This window comes from Plodia interpunctella, chromosome 23, assembly GCF_027563975.2.
Source record: "Plodia interpunctella isolate USDA-ARS_2022_Savannah chromosome 23, ilPloInte3.2, whole genome shotgun sequence".
Lineage (NCBI taxonomy): Eukaryota > Metazoa > Arthropoda > Insecta > Lepidoptera > Pyralidae > Plodia > Plodia interpunctella.
Window position 1 is genome coordinate 14,539 of NC_071316.1, and position 17,449 is coordinate 31,987.

The 17,449-nt window shown below is 63.3% G+C and overlaps 2 protein-coding genes across 2 annotated transcripts; both read right to left on the reverse strand.

Moving 5' to 3' along the window:
* Positions 1-330: 330 nt before the first annotated feature.
* LOC128680241 (uncharacterized) lies at positions 331-846 on the reverse strand (the record flags this gene model as incomplete). Its single annotated transcript, XM_053763263.1, has 1 exon — positions 331-846. A coding segment is annotated over exon 1 (516 nt), but the record flags the coding sequence as incomplete, so codon positions are not given.
* Positions 847-3,795: 2,949 nt separating this feature from the next.
* Positions 3,796-4,311, reverse strand: LOC128680240 (uncharacterized; the record flags this gene model as incomplete). The annotated part of the gene is made up of 1 exon (XM_053763261.1): positions 3,796-4,311. A coding segment is annotated over exon 1 (516 nt), but the record flags the coding sequence as incomplete, so codon positions are not given.
* Positions 4,312-17,449: the final 13,138 nt, after the last annotated feature.

Below are 17,449 nucleotides of genomic sequence, written 5' to 3' on the forward strand. Positions count from 1 at the left end.
AGGGCCGAGAATCGACCCCTGCGGGACACCGCACCCGACGCCACGCCGGACCATTTGACCTCCCCTGTCCTCGTACAGGACGACCCGCTCCTCCAGGTACGCCCCCAACAGCCCCCGCAGGTACGAGGGCACTCCGAAGTACCGGTCAAGCCGCGTAAGGGCCCAGCGCGGGAACCGGCTGCGCACCCGGGACGATGATGCCGCCTGACATTGGGGGGCGGCCGACACCTCGAACCGAATATACAAGTGGTCCGAGAGTGTCTCCACCCCCCCTTCCACCCTCCAGTCCGACACGGAGCGCGCGGCGGAGGGGGTGGCGAACGTCAGGTCCACCACCGATCCGCCCGTCCGTCGCACGCACGTGTGGGCTGTCCCCCTGTTTAGGAGAGACAGCCCCGCGGCCAGCGCCCACTCTTCCACCTTTCGCCCCTTGGGCTCCGTGGCCGGGTTCCCCCACGCCGTTGATTTGGCGTTGAAGTCACCGGCCACGAAGACCTTTAGGGGCGCTAACCGCCTTATCTCCGGCCCCAGAGCATCCAAGAACCGCTCCAGGGCCGGCAAATCCCGGTTCGGGGAGAAGTAAACACCAATTATGGCGTACTCTCCCCGAACCGCCACCACAAAGCCGTTCCCTCTCTTCTTAATCGCGAGGGGAGGGGCGGCACCAGGCCTAGCCACGATGGCCACGAGGCCATCCAGATCCCCCGCCCAGTGGGGCAGGGAGGGAACCGCGTACGGCTCCGCGACCACCGCGACATCCAAATCCCACTCCGCCATGGATTGCAGGAGGAGATCCTGCGCCCTAGCGGAGTGGTTGAGGTTGGCCTGGAGGAAGGTGACCCCCATCACTCCTCCATAACCTAACCTAACCTTTTTTTTTTTTTTTTTGTTTTCGCAGGGGAATGCATTTACGCACTGAGTGTGGGACTCCTGGGCCGCTATCCAGCCCAGACTACCCACTAAACCCCTGCGGGTGCCATCGGCCGCTTTACAGGGAGGCGCCTCGGATCTATCTAACACAAGACGCCTCAGCGACTGGCCGGTCTCTTTCGCCAGAGACCGGACTCACCATTCTCAGGGGCCCAACCTAACCTAACCTAACCTTTTTTTTTTTTTTTTTTGTTTTCGCAGGGGAATGCATTTACGCACTGAGTGTGGGACTCCTGGGCAGATAATCGGCCCAGACTACCCACTAAACCCCTGCGGATGCCATCGGCCGCTTTACAAAGAGGCGCCTCGGATCTAACTAGCACAAGGCGCCTCAGCGACTGGCCGGTCTCTTTCACCAGAGACCGGACTCTCCACTCTCAGGGGCCCTCCGACATCTGGAGGACCCCTGCCGCCGGGTGGGACCTCTGTCCCACCGATTCAGGGGGGGCGCCCGCAGGCGCGCCCCCAACCACCAAGGCGAGCCGCACGCCATCCAGTCCGGAAGCAGACCGGAGGCAGCGGCTCTCCGTCTTATTCGGCCGCAGAGGATAGGGACAGCGGCGCACCGTAATACCGGCAGTCCTCCTCCTCTGCGGCCCCACCGACCACCATGCCTGCGCCATGGCCGCGCCTGGTCGCGGAGGATAGGGAGAGCGGCGCACCGTAATACCAACCCCTCCTCCTCCCCCGCGACCCCTACCACGGCTGTAAGAGTAGAGGGCTTAGCCCCCTTCTCTCACAGCCACTGAGCCAATTGGCTCTCCAACCTGGGTTACCCGACATGGGTAACCCACCACCAGTTGCCAGGACATTTGCCAACGGCTAACAAGACCCCTAAACGGGGAGTTATTAACCGTCGCCCAGGGTGCACCAGCCCAATAACTTGTCAGCCGCCGCTATCACCGAATCAAAGATCAAGTGACAGAAGCAAACCTTCAAATCATCGAGCCAACGTGGAGGTTTCCTGACAGTAGCACCCCAACCTAACCTAACCTAACCTAACCTAACCTAACCTAACCTAACCTTTTTTTTTTTTTTTTTGTTTTCGCAGGGGAATGCATTTACGCACTGAGTGTGGGACTCCTGGGCCGCTATCCAGCCCAGACTACCCACTAAACCCCTGCGGGTGCCATCGGCCGCTTTACAGGGAGGCGCCTCGGATCTATCTAGCACAAGACGCCTCAGCGACTGGCCGGTCTCTTTCGCCAGAGACCGGACTCACCATTCTCAGGGGCCCACCGACACCTGGTGGACCCCTGCCGACGGGTGGGACTTTAGTCCCACCGATTACGGAGGCGCTTGCAAGCGCGCAAGGTAGCGCCTGCGTCGCACCCCCGTCCGCCTTCTGCGGATCGGCTCCGCGAGGGGGTGGTCCTCGCGGTTCCTTTCCTCGGCCTCCCTCTGTGACATAACAGTCTCACAGAAGGAGGCCACTGCCGCCCAGGCTCCGTCACTCCCGAGCATCGCATTGACGACACTCGGGAGCGACAGATCCACTCCACCGAGCACTGCCACCAGATCGTGGCGCTGCCGACTCCACCTGGGACACTGCTCTAGAACATGTTGAGCAGTGTCCCGAGCCTCGCCACAATCGTGGCAGACCGGCTCGGTCTCCCGCTGGGCCACGCGGTGCAGGTACTCACCGAAGCAGCCATGCCCGGTGAGCACCTGCGTCATGCGGAAGGTGAGAGGCTTGCGCCGCCTCAACATCCATCTCTCCAGGACCTGGCGCAGGGCCTCCACTGTGCGTACACCGTACGTTGCCCGCGCCAGGTCTGCCTCCCACCTCCGCATGAGTTCCGCTTGCCCTCGCAAGCGGACCCGCCGGACCATCTCAGGCGAGGGGTGCTCGCCGATTTCCCTCCTGTTCGCCACAAAGTGGTAAACCTCGGCGAGCACCTCCGCCACCAACTCCCACGGCGGGTCGCCCGCGAGGGCTGTGGCCGCAGAGAACGCCACTGTACGGTACCCCCGTATCGCCCTTACCGCGATCACCTTCTGCGCCTGCCGGAGAAGGCGCTTATTCTCCGCGGCAAGGGCGTCCACCCAAACGGGGGCGCCGTACATCGCCATACTCCGGCACACGCCGGAGTACAGCTTCCGTACAGCGTCGCTGGGCCCACCCAGATTGGGCAGGAGTCGGCCCAGCGACGCAGCCGTCCTGATGATCCTTTGCCCCAGCTCTCGGAAGTGGGGGACAAAGGACCATCTCCCGTCGAGGATGAGGCCCAGGTATTTCATCTGGGCACTCACCCTCAACTCCTCATGACCCACCTGGAGGCGCGCCCCTGGGGGAGGTCCTCGCGTCCGGGCCCCGCGGAAGAGGAGGACTTCGGTCTTATCCAGTCGGACCCGAAGCCCCAGCCTCTCTATGCGGCCGACCAAAAGGGCGAGGCCCGTTTCGGCCAGCCGCGCCGCCTCACCGAAATTCGCACCCCGGGACGTGAAGAGAGTGTCATCCGCATAGCAGATGACACCCGTCCCGGGGGGAAGCCGGCACCGCAGGACCCAATCGTATGCGATGTCCCACAGGATAGGGCCGAGAATCGACCCCTGCGGGACACCGCACCCGACGCCACGCCGGACCATTTGACCTCCCCTGTCCTCGTACAGGACGACCCGCTCCTCCAGGTACGCCCCCAACAGCCCCCGCAGGTACGAGGGCACTCCGAAGTACCGGTCAAGCCGCGTAAGGGCCCAGCGCGGGAACCGGCTGCGCACCCGGGACGATGATGCCGCCTGACATTGGGGGGCGGCCGACACCTCGAACCGAATATACAAGTGGTCCGAGAGTGTCTCCACCCCCCCTTCCACCCTCCAGTCCGACACGGAGCGCGCGGCGGAGGGGGTGGCGAACGTCAGGTCCACCACCGATCCGCCCGTCCGTCGCACGCACGTGTGGGCTGTCCCCCTGTTTAGGAGAGACAGCCCCGCGGCCAGCGCCCACTCTTCCACCTTTCGCCCCTTGGGCTCCGTGGCCGGGTTCCCCCACGCCGTTGATTTGGCGTTGAAGTCACCGGCCACGAAGACCTTTAGGGGCGCTAACCGCCTTATCTCCGGCCCCAGAGCATCCAAGAACCGCTCCAGGGCCGGCAAATCCCGGTTCGGGGAGAAGTAAACACCAATTATGGCGTACTCTCCCCGAACCGCCACCACAAAGCCGTTCCCTCTCTTCTTAATCGCGAGGGGAGGGGCGGCACCAGGCCTAGCCACGATGGCCACGAGGCCATCCAGATCCCCCGCCCAGTGGGGCAGGGAGGGAACCGCGTACGGCTCCGCGACCACCGCGACATCCAAATCCCACTCCGCCATGGATTGCAGGAGGAGATCCTGCGCCTTAGCGGAGTGGTTGAGGTTGGCCTGGAGGAAGGTGACCCCCATCACTCCTCCATTTGGCCGATTGGCGCCTCCCCTTGCCTTCCCTCGCGCGGAGGAGGGGACGGTCCTTTCCCTCGTATCGGGGGTGGGTTGCAGGCCCTACCCCCCATCACGTGGCCCGCCGGCTTGCCGGCGTCGCGGCATACCGCGCAGCGGGGCTCCGCTGTGCAGGAGGCGGACAGATGCCCTGTCTCCCCGCACCTATAGCAGAGCCGGCTGCGGTCCGTCTGCGAGGGGCACAGCGATGCAGTGTGCCCCTTCCCCATGCACTTGTAGCAGTGCATGGGGCGCGCCTCCAGGTGCCGGAGCTGCACCCGGCTCCAGCCTACCGTGAGGCTGCCCGCCTCGATCAGCTTTTTGGCCGTCGTGACCGGGCAGCGCATCAGGGCAGAGCCAGAGCCCCGCCAGTCTGAGCGGATTTCACCCACCCAGACCTGGTCCTCCGTGCAGCTCCCGGCTTGCGCGACCGCAGCCTTTATCCGCTGCGCCGTTGCCGCATCATTCAGTCCCGTCACGCGGAAATCCGCAGTTTTGACGGGCCTGAAAACGTCCACGACGCCGGCCAGGGCCACCTTCAAGGCCGAAGCAAGTGCGTCCGCCTTGCCTGAGCTAGAGGAGCCGGGGACCTCAATTAATCTCGCTCCGGTCGCACTCGGGCGAATCCGAAGCGAGCCAATGCCCAGCTCCTCCAGGTTCACCTCTTGCTCGGCCTTGAGGAGGGCGGAACTGTATGTGGCCCCATTTTGCACTGCCTCCGGCTGTAACTTAAGAATTACAGCCGAGGAGCTAGGGGCCGACAGTTTTTTCACCACCCTCAGTGGCAGTCCTCAATGGCCGTCCTTGCAGCCCTCGCCACCTCGGAGTTGTCACCCGCCAGAGGTGGACGAGTGGCACTCCGAGGACACCCAGCCAGTCCTAGCGCTGCCAGACGGCCATCAATCAATCTGGCCATCCTCTGCTCCAGCTCATCCTCCACTGGAGCAGCCTGCCGCTGCACCGTCCGCGCAGCCTGAGCAGCCTCACGGCGAGCCTCCTCGAACCCCCGGCGGAGCGCAGCGACCTCAGCCTTCATAATGGCCACCTCCCTTTGGAGGCGACCATTATCGGCCTTAAGGCGTCGAACTTCGTCCGACTCGCTGCGCGCCACCAGGGTGTCCACGATATCCCTGATATCCGAGGAGGCCCGCATAATTTTGGAGCTGAAGCCCCCCTTGAGGGCGGCAGTCTTCCCGACGAGGCTGGTTATAATACCCAGCCTCTCCACCGCAGTGGCCATGAGTCCATCAGCACCCATGGCCCCAAAGTCCCGCGCATCAATGGGGGCCACCACCACATCATCGTCCCCACCATTCAGGGGTCCTCCCCTCCGGAAGGCCCGAGCCCCTAGAGAGGCCGAGAAGGAAGCCTCGGCATCCTCCTCCTGACTCCTCCTCGCTTCAGCCCGGGCCCTCGTCAGGTGCGAGGCACCCCGAGCCTTGCCCCTCTTCGCCACTGACTGTGCCCGTGGCACACCGACCTCAGTGTCGGTGCCGGAACCAGTCGCCACCTCAGAATAGAGGCGCTTGTTGCCCAGCACCGACTCCGACAACGAGGTGATGGAGCCCGCACTTCCCAACAGGCTCCCCATCCTCTCTTGGCCCACAGCGAGGCCACTCCCGTCAGTTTCCTCCCCAGCGGAATGTTCAGACCCTGAACATTCCATTTCCCCCCTTCCCTTTGTTTGGCCCTGAGAAGGGCCTTTTGGGTGGCCCTGAGAAGGGCCTTTTGGGTGGCCCTGAGAAGGGCCTTTTGGGTGGCCCTGAGAAGGGCCTTTTGGGTGGCCCTGAGAAGGGCCTTTTTTCAGGAAACGCCCGCGGGCGTCCCTCATTATTTGGTCATTAGACGACATTCTTCACAGTTCGCAAATTGCTCCTTCTGCACAGTGCACTTTAGCCGTCGGCCTAACCACTCCGTTACGGTGGTTAGGACGCGACGTTGCCCGGGGAACGCGACGTGGACGCAAGCACTGTGGGGTGGTTCCCCAACCTAACCTTTTTTTTTTTTTTTTGTTTTTTTTTTTGTTTTCGCAGGGGAATGCATTTACGCACTGAGTGTGGGACTCCTGGGCAGCTAATCAGCCCAGACTACCCACTAAACCCCTGCGGATGCCATCGGCCGCTTTACAAAGAGGCGCCTCGGATCTAACTAGCACAAGGCGCCTCAGCGACTGGCCGGTCTCTTTCACCAGAGACCGGACTCTCCACTCTCAGGGGCCCTCCGACATCTGGAGGACCCCTGCCGCCGGGTGGGACCTCTGTCCCACCGATTCAGGGGGGGCGCCCGCAGGCGCGCCCCCAACCACCAAGGCGAGCCGCACGCCATCCAGTCCGGAAGCAGACCGGAGGCAGCGGCTCTCCGTCTTATTCGGCCGCAGAGGATAGGGACAGCGGCGCACCGTAATACCGGCAGTCCTCCTCCTCTGCGGCCCCACCGACCACCATGCCTGCGCCATGGCCGCGCCTCATTCGGCCGCAGAGGATAGGGACAGCGGCGCACCGTAATACCGGCAGTCCTCCTCCTCTGCGGCCCCACCGATCACCATGTTTGCGCCATGGCCGCGCCTGGTCGCGGAGGATAGGGAGAGCGGCGCACCGTAATACCAACCCCTCCTCTTCCCCCGCGACCCCTACCACGGCTGTAAGAGTAGAGGGCTTAGCCCCCTTCTCTCACAGCCACTGAGCCAATTGGCTCTCCAACCTGGGTTACCCGACATGGGTAACCCACCACCAGTTGCCAGGACATTTGCCAACGGCTAACAAGACCCCTAAACGGGGAGTTATTAACCGTCGCCCAGGGTGCACCAGCCCAATAACTTGTCAGCCGCCGCTATCACCGAATCAAAGATCAAGTGACAGAAGCAAACCTTCAAATCATCGAGCCAACGTGGAGGTTTCCTGACAGTAGCACCCCTCCCCAACCTAACCTTTTTTTTTTTTTTTTGTTTTCGCAGGGGAATGCATTTACGCACTGAGTGTGGGACTCCTGGGCCGCTATCCAGCCCAGACTACCCACTAAACCCCTGCGGGTGCCATCGGCCGCTTTACAGGGAGGCGCCTCGGATCTATCTAACACAAGACGCCTCAGCGACTGGCCGGTCTCTTTCGCCAGAGACCGGACTCACCATTCTCAGGGGCCCACCGACACCTGGTGGACCCCTGCCGTCGGGTGGGACTAGTCCCACCGATTTAGGGGGGCGCCTGCAGGCGCGCAAGGTAGCGCCTGCGTCGCACCCCCGTCCGCCTTCTGCGGATCGGCTCCGCGAGGGGGTGGTCCTCGCGGTTCCTTTCCTCGGCCTCCCTCTGTGACATAACAGTCTCACAGAAGGAGGCCACTGCCGCCCAGGCTCCGTCACTCCCGAGCATCGCATTGACGACACTCGGGAGCGACAGATCCACTCCACCGAGCACTGCCACCAGATCGTGGCGCTGCCGACTCCACCTGGGACACTGCTCTAGAACATGTTGAGCAGTGTCCCGAGCCTCGCCACAATCGTGGCAGACCGGCTCGGTCTCCCGCTGGGCCACGCGGTGCAAGTACTCACCGAAGCAGCCATGCCCGGTGAGCACCTGCGTCATGCGGAAGGTGAGAGGCTTGCGCCGCCTCAACATCCATCTCTCCAGGACCTGGCGCAGGGCCTCCACTGTGCGTACACCGTACGTTGCCCGCGCCAGGTCTGCCTCCCACCTCCGCATGAGTTCCGCTTGCCCTCGCAAGCGGACCCGCCGGACCATCTCAGGCGAGGGGTGCTCGCCGAAACCTAACCTTTTTTTTTTTTTTTTTTTTTTTTGTTTTCGCAGGGGAATGCATTTACGCACTGAGTGTGGGACTCCTGGGCAAACGGCCCAGACTACCCACTAAACCCATGCGGATGCCATCGGCCGCTTTACAAAGAGGCGCCTCGGATCTAACTAGCACAAGGCGCCTCAGCGACTAGCCGGTCTCTTTCACCAGAGACCGGACTCTCCACTCTCAGGGGCCCTCCGACATCTGGAGGACCCCTGCCGCCGGGTGGGACCTCTGTCCCACCGATTCAGGGGGGGCGCCCGCAGGCGCGCCCCCAACCACCAAGGCGAGCCGCACGCCATCCAGTCCGGAAGCAGACCGGAGGCAGCGGCTCTCCGTCTTATTCGGCCGCAGAGGATAGGGACAGCGGCGCACCGTAATACCGGCAGTCCTCCTCCTCTGCGGCCCCACCGACCACCATGTCTGCGCCATGGCCGCGCCTCATTCGGCCGCAGAGGATAGGGACAGCGGCGCACCGTGATACCGGCAGTCCTCCTCCTCTGCGGCCCCACCGACCACCATGTTTGCGCCATGGCCGCGCCTGGTCGCGGAGGATAGGGAGAGCGGCGCACCGTAATACCAACCCCTCCTCTTCCCCCGCGACCCCTACCACGGCTGTAAGAGTAGAGGGCTTAGCCCCCTTCTCTCACAGCCACTGAGCCAATTGGCTCTCCAACCTGGGTTACCCGACATGGGTAACCCACCACCAGTTGCCAGGACATTTGCCAACGGCTAACAAGACCCCTAAACGGGGAGTTATTAACCGTCGCCCAGGGTGCACCAGCCCAATAACTTGTCAGCCGCCGCTATCACCGAATCAAAGATCAAGTGACAGAAGCAAACCTTCAAATCATCGAGCCAACGTGGAGGTTTCCTGACAGTAGCACCCCGCCGAAACCTAACCTAGTTAGGTTGGGTTGGGTTAGGTTAGGTTAGCCGAAACCTAACCTAACCTTTTTTTTTTTTTTTTTTGTTTTCGCAGGGGAATGCATTTACGCACTGAGTGTGGGACTCCTGGGCAGATAATCGGCCCAGACTACCCACTAAACCCCTGCGGATGCCATCGGCCGCTTTACAAAGAGGCGCCTCGGATCTAACTAGCACAAGGCGCCTCAGCGACTGGCCGGTCTCTTTCACCAGAGACCGGACTCTCCACTCTCAGGGGCCCTCCGACATCTGGAGGACCCCTGCCGCCGGGTGGGACCTCTGTCCCACCGATTCAGGGGGGGCGCCCGCAGGCGCGCCCCCAACCACCAAGGCGAGCCGCACGCCATCCAGTCCGGAAGCAGACCGGAGGCAGCGGCTCTCCGTCTTATTCGGCCGCAGAGGATAGGGACAGCGGCGCACCGTAATACCGGCAGTCCTCCTCCTCTGCGGCCCCACCGACCACCATGCCTGCGCCATGGCCGCGCCTCATTCGGCCGCAGAGGATAGGGACAACGGCGCACCGTAATACCGGCAGTCCTCCTCCTCTGCGGCCCCACCGACCACCATGTTTGCGCCATGGCCGCGCCTGGTCGCGGAGGATAGGGAGAGCGGCGCACCGTAATACCAACCCCTCCTCCTCCCCCGCGACCCCTACCACGGCTGTAAGAGTAGAGGGCTTAGCCCCCTTCTCTCACAGCCACTGAGCCAATTGGCTCTCCAACCTGGGTTACCCGACATGGGTAACCCACCACCAGTTGCCAGGACATTTGCCAACGGCTAACAAGACCCCTAAACGGGGAGTTATTAACCGTCGCCCAGGGTGCACCAGCCCAATAACTTGTCAGCCGCCGCTATCACCGAATCAAAGATCAAGTGACAGAAGCAAACCTTCAAATCATCGAGCCAACGTGGAGGTTTCCTGACAGTAGCACCCCAACCTAACCTAACCTAACCCAACCCAACCTAACCTAACCTTTTTTTTTTTTTTTTTTGTTTTCGCAGGGGAATGCATTTACGCACTGAGTGTGGGACTCCTGGGCAGCTAATCGGCCCAGACTACCCACTAAACCCCTGCGGATGCCATCGGCCGCTTTACAAAGAGGCGCCTCGGATCTAACTAGCACAAGGCGCCTCAGCGACTGGCCGGTCTCTTTCACCAGAGACCGGACTCTCCACTCTCAGGGGCCCTCCGACATCTGGAGGACCCCTGCCGCCGGGTGGGACCTCTGTCCCACCGATTCAGGGGGGGCGCCCGCAGGCGCGCCCCCAACCACCAAGGCGAGCCGCACGCCATCCAGTCCGGAAGCAGACCGGAGGCAGCGGCTCTCCGTCTTATTCGGCCGCAGAGGATAGGGACAGCGGCGCACCGTAATACCGGCAGTCCTCCTCCTCTGCGGCCCCACCGACCACCATGCCTGCGCCATGGCCGCGCCTCATTCGGCCGCAGAGGATAGGGACAGCGGCGCACCGTAATACCGGCAGTCCTCCTCCTCTGCGGCCCCACCGACCACCATGTTTGCGCCATGGCCGCGCCTGGTCGCGGAGGATAGGGAGAGCGGCGCACCGTAATACCAACCCCTCCTCTTCCCCCGCGACCCCTACCACGGCTGTAAGAGTAGAGGGCTTAGCCCCCTTCTCTCACAGCCACTGAGCCAATTGGCTCTCCAACCTGGGTTACCCGACATGGGTAACCCACCACCAGTTGCCAGGACATTTGCCAACGGCTAACAAGACCCCTAAACGGGGAGTTATTAACCGTCGCCCAGGGTGCACCAGCCCAATAACTTGTCAGCCGCCGCTATCACCGAATCAAAGATCAAGTGACAGAAGCAAACCTTCAAATCATCGAGCCAACGTGGAGGTTTCCTGACAGTAGCACCCCAACCTAACCTAACCTAACCTAACCTAACCTAACCTAACCTAACCTAACCTAACCTAACCTAACCTAACCTAACCTAACCTAACCTAACCTAACCTAACCTAACCTAACCTAACCTAACCTAACCTAACCTAACCTAACCTAACCTAACCTTTTTTTTTTTTTTTTGTTTTCGCAGGGGAATGCATTTACGCACTGAGTGTGGGACTCCTGGGCCGCTATCCAGCCCAGACTACCCACTAAACCCCTGCGGGTGCCATCGGCCGCTTTACAGGGAGGCGCCTCGGATCTATCTAACACAAGACGCCTCAGCGACTGGCCGGTCTCTTTCGCCAGAGACCGGACTCACCATTCTCAGGGGCCCACCGACACCTGGTGGACCCCTGCCGTCGGGTGGGACTAGTCCCACCGATTTAGGGGGGCGCCTGCAGGCGCGCAAGGTAGCGCCTGCGTCGCACCCCCGTCCGCCTTCTGCGGATCGGCTCCGCGAGGGGGTGGTCCTCGCGGTTCCTTTCCTCGGCCTCCCTCTGTGACATAACAGTCTCACAGAAGGAGGCCACTGCCGCCCAGGCTCCGTCACTCCCGAGCATCGCATTGACGACACTCGGGAGCGACAGATCCACTCCACCGAGCACTGCCACCAGATCGTGGCGCTGCCGACTCCACCTGGGACACTGCTCTAGAACATGTTGAGCAGTGTCCCGAGCCTCGCCACAATCGTGGCAGACCGGCTCGGTCTCCCGCTGGGCCACGCGGTGCAAGTACTCACCGAAGCAGCCATGCCCGGTGAGCACCTGCGTCATGCGGAAGGTGAGAGGCTTGCGCCGCCTCAACATCCATCTCTCCAGGACCTGGCGCAGGGCCTCCACTGTGCGTACACCGTACGTTGCCCGCGCCAGGTCTGCCTCCCACCTCCGCATGAGTTCCGCTTGCCCTCGCAAGCGGACCCGCCGGACCATCTCAGGCGAGGGGTGCTCGCCGATTTCCCTCCTGTTCGCCACAAAGTGGTAAACCTCGGCGAGCACCTCCGCCACCAACTCCCACGGCGGGTCGCCCGCGAGGGCTGTGGCCGCAGAGAACGCCACTGTACGGTACCCCCGTATCGCCCTTACCGCGATCACCTTCTGCGCCTGCCGGAGAAGGCGCTTATTCTCCGCGGCAAGGGCGTCCACCCAAACGGGGGCGCCGTACATCGCCATACTCCGGCACACGCCGGAGTACAGCTTCCGTACAGCGTCGCTGGGCCCACCCAGATTGGGCAGGAGTCGGCCCAGCGACGCAGCCGTCCTGACGATCCTTTGCCCCAGCTCTCGGAAGTGGGGGACAAAGGACCATCTCCCGTCGAGGATGAGGCCCAGGTATTTCATCTGGGCACTCACCCTCAACTCCTCATGACCCACCTGGAGGCGCGCCCCTGGGGGAGGTCCTCGCGTCCGGGCCCCGCGGAAGAGGAGGACTTCGGTCTTATCCAGTCGGACCCGAAGCCCCAGCCTCTCTATGCGGCCGACCAAAAGGGCGAGGCCCGTTTCGGCCAGCCGCGCCGCCTCACCGAAATTCGCACCCCGGGACGTGAAGAGAGTGTCATCCGCATAGCAGATGACACCCGTCCCGGGGGGAAGCCGGCACCGCAGGACCCAATCGTATGCGATGTCCCACAGGATAGGGCCGAGAATCGACCCCTGTGGCACACCGCATTCGACGCTCCGCCGAACCATACGACCCCCCCCGTCCTCGTACAGGACAACACGATCCTCCAGGTACACCCCCAACAGCCGCCGCAGGTACGAGGGCACCCCAAAGTACCGGAGTGCCTCCCGTATTACACTGTGCGGGATGCTGTTGAAGGCGTTGGCGACGTCTAAAGACGTCGCCAGGGTCACATCGCCTTCTCGATCCGCCTCCTCCGTCACCGACCGCAGACGCCTGAGGGCGTCGATGGTGGACCTCTTGGCCCGGAATCCGTACTGAACGTCAGAGAGACGCGGTCCCGGGCCTTCCTCCACATGCCGAACGAGGCGAGAGGCCACAACGCTCTCTAGGGCCTTCCCAGCCTCGCTCAGCAGGACCAGAGGTCGCACCGCCGAAGCCGAGTCCAAGGGCCGGCTCCCCTTCGGAATAAGGCAGAGCCGGCCCTCCTTCCATAATTTCGGGAACTGCCCCTCTCGCAGACAGCGGTTGAGCAGCCCCCGAAACTCCTCCCCGAGGTGCACGAGAATCAGCGCAAGCACTTTCCCGTGCACCCCGTCTGGACCCGGTGCCCTCTTCCTTGTCTGGAGGCGGTCGAGGACCACCTCCATTTCGACGTCGGTGACGGGAGGCGGATCCGCCTCCATCTCTTCTCCCTCCGCGTCAGGCGGCTGTCGGGCCATCCTCGGAGGAGAAAACCCTCGCGGATTGCCGGGGAATAGATCCCCGACAATCTCCCCCAGCAGAGCTGGCTGAAGGGTCTCCGTTAGCGGGGTCGCCTGTGGGCGCAATTTGTCTCGCGCCCACTTATACGGCCGGCCCCATGGGTCTCTTTCGATACCCTCCACCAGCTCCTCGAAGGCTTCCTCCTTGGCCCGACCGATGGCCAGCTGCAGCTCCTTGCGATTTTCCACATACACCGCATACAGCTGACCATCCCTCTCCTCGTCCCGGGGACTGCGCCGCCTGCTTCGACTATAGGCCCTTCGGGCCGCGTTGCAGGCGACGCGAAGGGCGGCAATCTCCGCCGACCACCAATAGACCGCCCGCCTAGGGGGGGCTCGACCTACGCTTGGCATGGCTGCCCGGCACACCACTGTGAAAGCGTCGCCGAGACGGTCAGCCGCGTCGTCCACCCCCATTCCGTCTAGAGGCGGGAGGCTCCAGCGGCCGACGATGGCCGCCTCTTCCGCCAGCTCCCGGTCAAGCCGCGTAAGGGCCCAGCGCGGGAACCGGCTGCGCACCCGGGACGATGATGCCGCCTGACATTGGGGGGCGGCCGACACCTCGAACCGAATATACAAGTGGTCCGAGAGTGTCTCCACCCCCCCTTCCACCCTCCAGTCCGACACGGAGCGCGCGGCGGAGGGGGTGGCGAACGTCAGGTCCACCACCGATCCGCCCGTCCGTCGCACGCACGTGTGGGCTGTCCCCCTGTTTAGGAGAGACAGCCCCGCGGCCAGCGCCCACTCTTCCACCTTTCGTCCCTTGGGCTCCGTGGCCGGGTTCCCCCACGCCGTTGATTTGGCGTTGAAGTCACCGGCCACGAAGACCTTTAGGGGCGCTAACCGCCTTATCTCCGGCCCCAGAGCATCCAAGAACCGCTCCAGGGCCGGCAAATCCCGGTTCGGGGAGAAGTAAACACCAATTATGGCGTACTCTCCCCGAACCGCCACCACAAAGCCGTTCCCTCTCTTCTTAATCGCGAGGGGAGGGGCGGCACCAGGCCTAGCCACGATGGCCACGAGGCCATCCAGATCCCCCGCCCAGTGGGGCAGGGAGGGAACCGCGTACGGCTCCGCGACCACCGCGACATCCAGATCCCACTCCCCATCACTCCTCCATTTGGCCGACTGGCGCCTCCCCTTGCCTTCCCTCGCGCGGAGGAGGGGACGGCCCTTTCCCTCGGATCGGGGGTGGGTTGCAGGCCCTACCCCCCATCACGTGGCCCGCCGGCTTGCCGGCGTCGCGGCATACCGCGCAGCGGGGCTCCGCTGTGCAGGAGGCGGACAAATGCCCTGCCTCCCCGCACCTATAGCAGAGCCGGCTGCGGTCCGTCTGCGAGGGGCACAGCGATGCGGTGTGCCCCTTCCCAACCTAACCTAACCTTTTTTTTTTTTTTTTTTTTTTTTTTTTTGTTTTCGCAGGGGAATGCATTTACGCACTGAGTGTGGGACTCCTGGGCCGCTATCCAGCCCAGACTACCCACTAAACCCCTGCGGGTGCCATCGGCCGCTTTACAGGGAGGCGCCTCGGATCTATCTAACACAAGACGCCTCAGCGACTGGCCGGTCTCTTTCGCCAGAGACCGGACTCACCATTCTCAGGGGCCCACCGACACCTGGTGGACCCCTGCCGTCGGGTGGGACTAGTCCCACCGATTTAGGGGGGCGCCTGCAGGCGCGCAAGGTAGCGCCTGCGTCGCACCCCCGTCCGCCTTCTGCGGATCGGCTCCGCGAGGGGGTGGTCCTCGCGGTTCCTTTCCTCGGCCTCCCTCTGTGACATAACAGTCTCACAGAAGGAGGCCACTGCCGCCCAGGCTCCGTCACTCCCGAGCATCGCATTGACGACACTCGGGAGCGACAGATCCACTCCACCGAGCACTGCCACCAGATCGTGGCGCTGCCGACTCCACTTGGGACACTGCTCTAGAACATGTTGAGCAGTGTCCCGAGCCTCGCCACAATCGTGGCAGACCGGCTCGGTCTCCCGCTGGGCCACGCGGTGCAAGTACTCACCGAAGCAGCCATGCCCGGTGAGCACCTGCGTCATGCGGAAGGTGAGAGGCTTGCGCCGCCTCAACATCCATCTCTCCAGGACCTGGCGCAGGGCCTCCACTGTGCGTACACCGTACGTTGCCCGCGCCAGGTCTGCCTCCCACCTCCGCATGAGTTCCGCTTGCCCTCGCAAGCGGACCCGCCGGACCATCTCAGGCGAGGGGTGCTCGCCGATTTCCCTCCTGTTCGCCACAAAGTGGTAAACCTCGGCGAGCACCTCCGCCACCAACTCCCACGGCGGGTCGCCCGCGAGGGCTGTGGCCGCAGAGAACGCCACTGTACGGTACCCCCGTATCGCCCTTACCGCGATCACCTTCTGCGCCTGCCGGAGAAGGCGCTTATTCTCCGCGGCAAGGGCGTCCACCCAAACGGGGGCGCCGTACATCGCCATACTCCGGCACACGCCGGAGTACAGCTTCCGTACAGCGTCGCTGGGCCCACCCAGATTGGGCAGGAGTCGGCCCAGCGACGCAGCCGTCCTGATGATCCTTTGCCCCAGCTCTCGGAAGTGGGGGACAAAGGACCATCTCCCGTCGAGGATGAGGCCCAGGTATTTCATCTGGGCACTCACCCTCAACTCCTCATGACCCACCTGGAGGCGCGCCCCTGGGGGAGGTCCTCGCGTCCGGGCCCCGCGGAAGAGGAGGACTTCGGTCTTATCCAGTCGGACCCGAAGCCCCAACCTCTCTATGCGGCCGACCAAAAGGACGAGGCCCGTTTCGGCCAGCCGCGCCGCCTCACCGAAATTCGCACCCCGGGACGTGAAGAGAGTGTCATCCGCATAGCAGATGACACCCGTCCCGGGGGGAAGCCGGCACCGCAGGACCCAATCGTATGCGATGTCCCACAGGATAGGGCCGAGAATCGACCCCTGTGGCACACCGCATCCGACGCTCCGCCGAACCATACGACCCCCCCCGTCCTCGTACAGGACAACACGATCCTCCAGGTACACCCCCAACAGCCGCCGCAGGTACGAGGGCACCCCAAAGTACCGGAGTGCCTCCCGTATTACACTGTGCGGGATGCTGTTGAAGGCGTTGGCGACGTCTAAAGACGTCGCCAGGGTCACATCGCCTTCTCGATCCGCCTCCTCCGTCACCGACCGCAGACGCCTGAGGGCGTCGATGGTGGACCTCTTGGCCCGGAATCCGTACTGCACATCAGAGAGACGCGGTCCCGGGCCTTCCTCCACATGCCGAACGAGGCGAGAGGCCACAACGCTCTCTAGGGCCTTCCCAGCCTCGCTCAGCAGGACCAGAGGTCGCACCGCCGAAGCCGAGTCCAAGGGCCGGCTCCCCTTCGGAATAAGGCAGAGCCGGCCCTCCTTCCATAATTTCGGGAACTGCCCCTCTCGCAGACAGCGGTTGAGCAGCCCCCGAAACTCCTCCCCGAGGTGCACGAGAATCAGCGCAAGCACTTTCCCGTGCACCCCGTCTGGACCCGGTGCCCTCTTCCTTGTCTGGAGGCGGTCGAGGACCACCTCCATTTCGACGTCGGTGACGGGAGGCGGATCCGCCTCCATCTCTTCTCCCTCCGCGTCAGGCGGCTGTCGGGCCATCCTCGGAGGAGAAAACCCTCGCGGATTGCCGGGGAATAGATCCCCGACAATCTCCCCCAGCAGAGCTGGCTGAAGGGTCTCCGTTAGCGGGGTCGCCTGTGGGCGCAATTTGTCTCGCGCCCACTTATACGGCCGGCCCCATGGGTCTCTTTCGATACCCTCCACCAGCTCCTCGAAGGCTTCCTCCTTGGCCCGACCGATGGCCAGCTGCAGCTCCTTGCGATTTTCCACATACACCGCATACAGCTGACCATCCCTCTCCTCGTCCCGGGGACTGCGCCGCCTGCTTCGACTATAGGCCCTTCGGGCCGCGTTGCAGGCGACGCGAAGGGCGGCAATCTCCGCCGACCACCAATAGACCGCCCGCCTAGGGGGGGCTCGACCTACGCTTGGCATGGCCGCCCGGCACACCACTGTGAAAGCGTCGCCGAGACGGTCAGCCGCGTCGTCCACCCCCATTCCGTCTAGAGGCGGGAGGCTCCAGCGGCC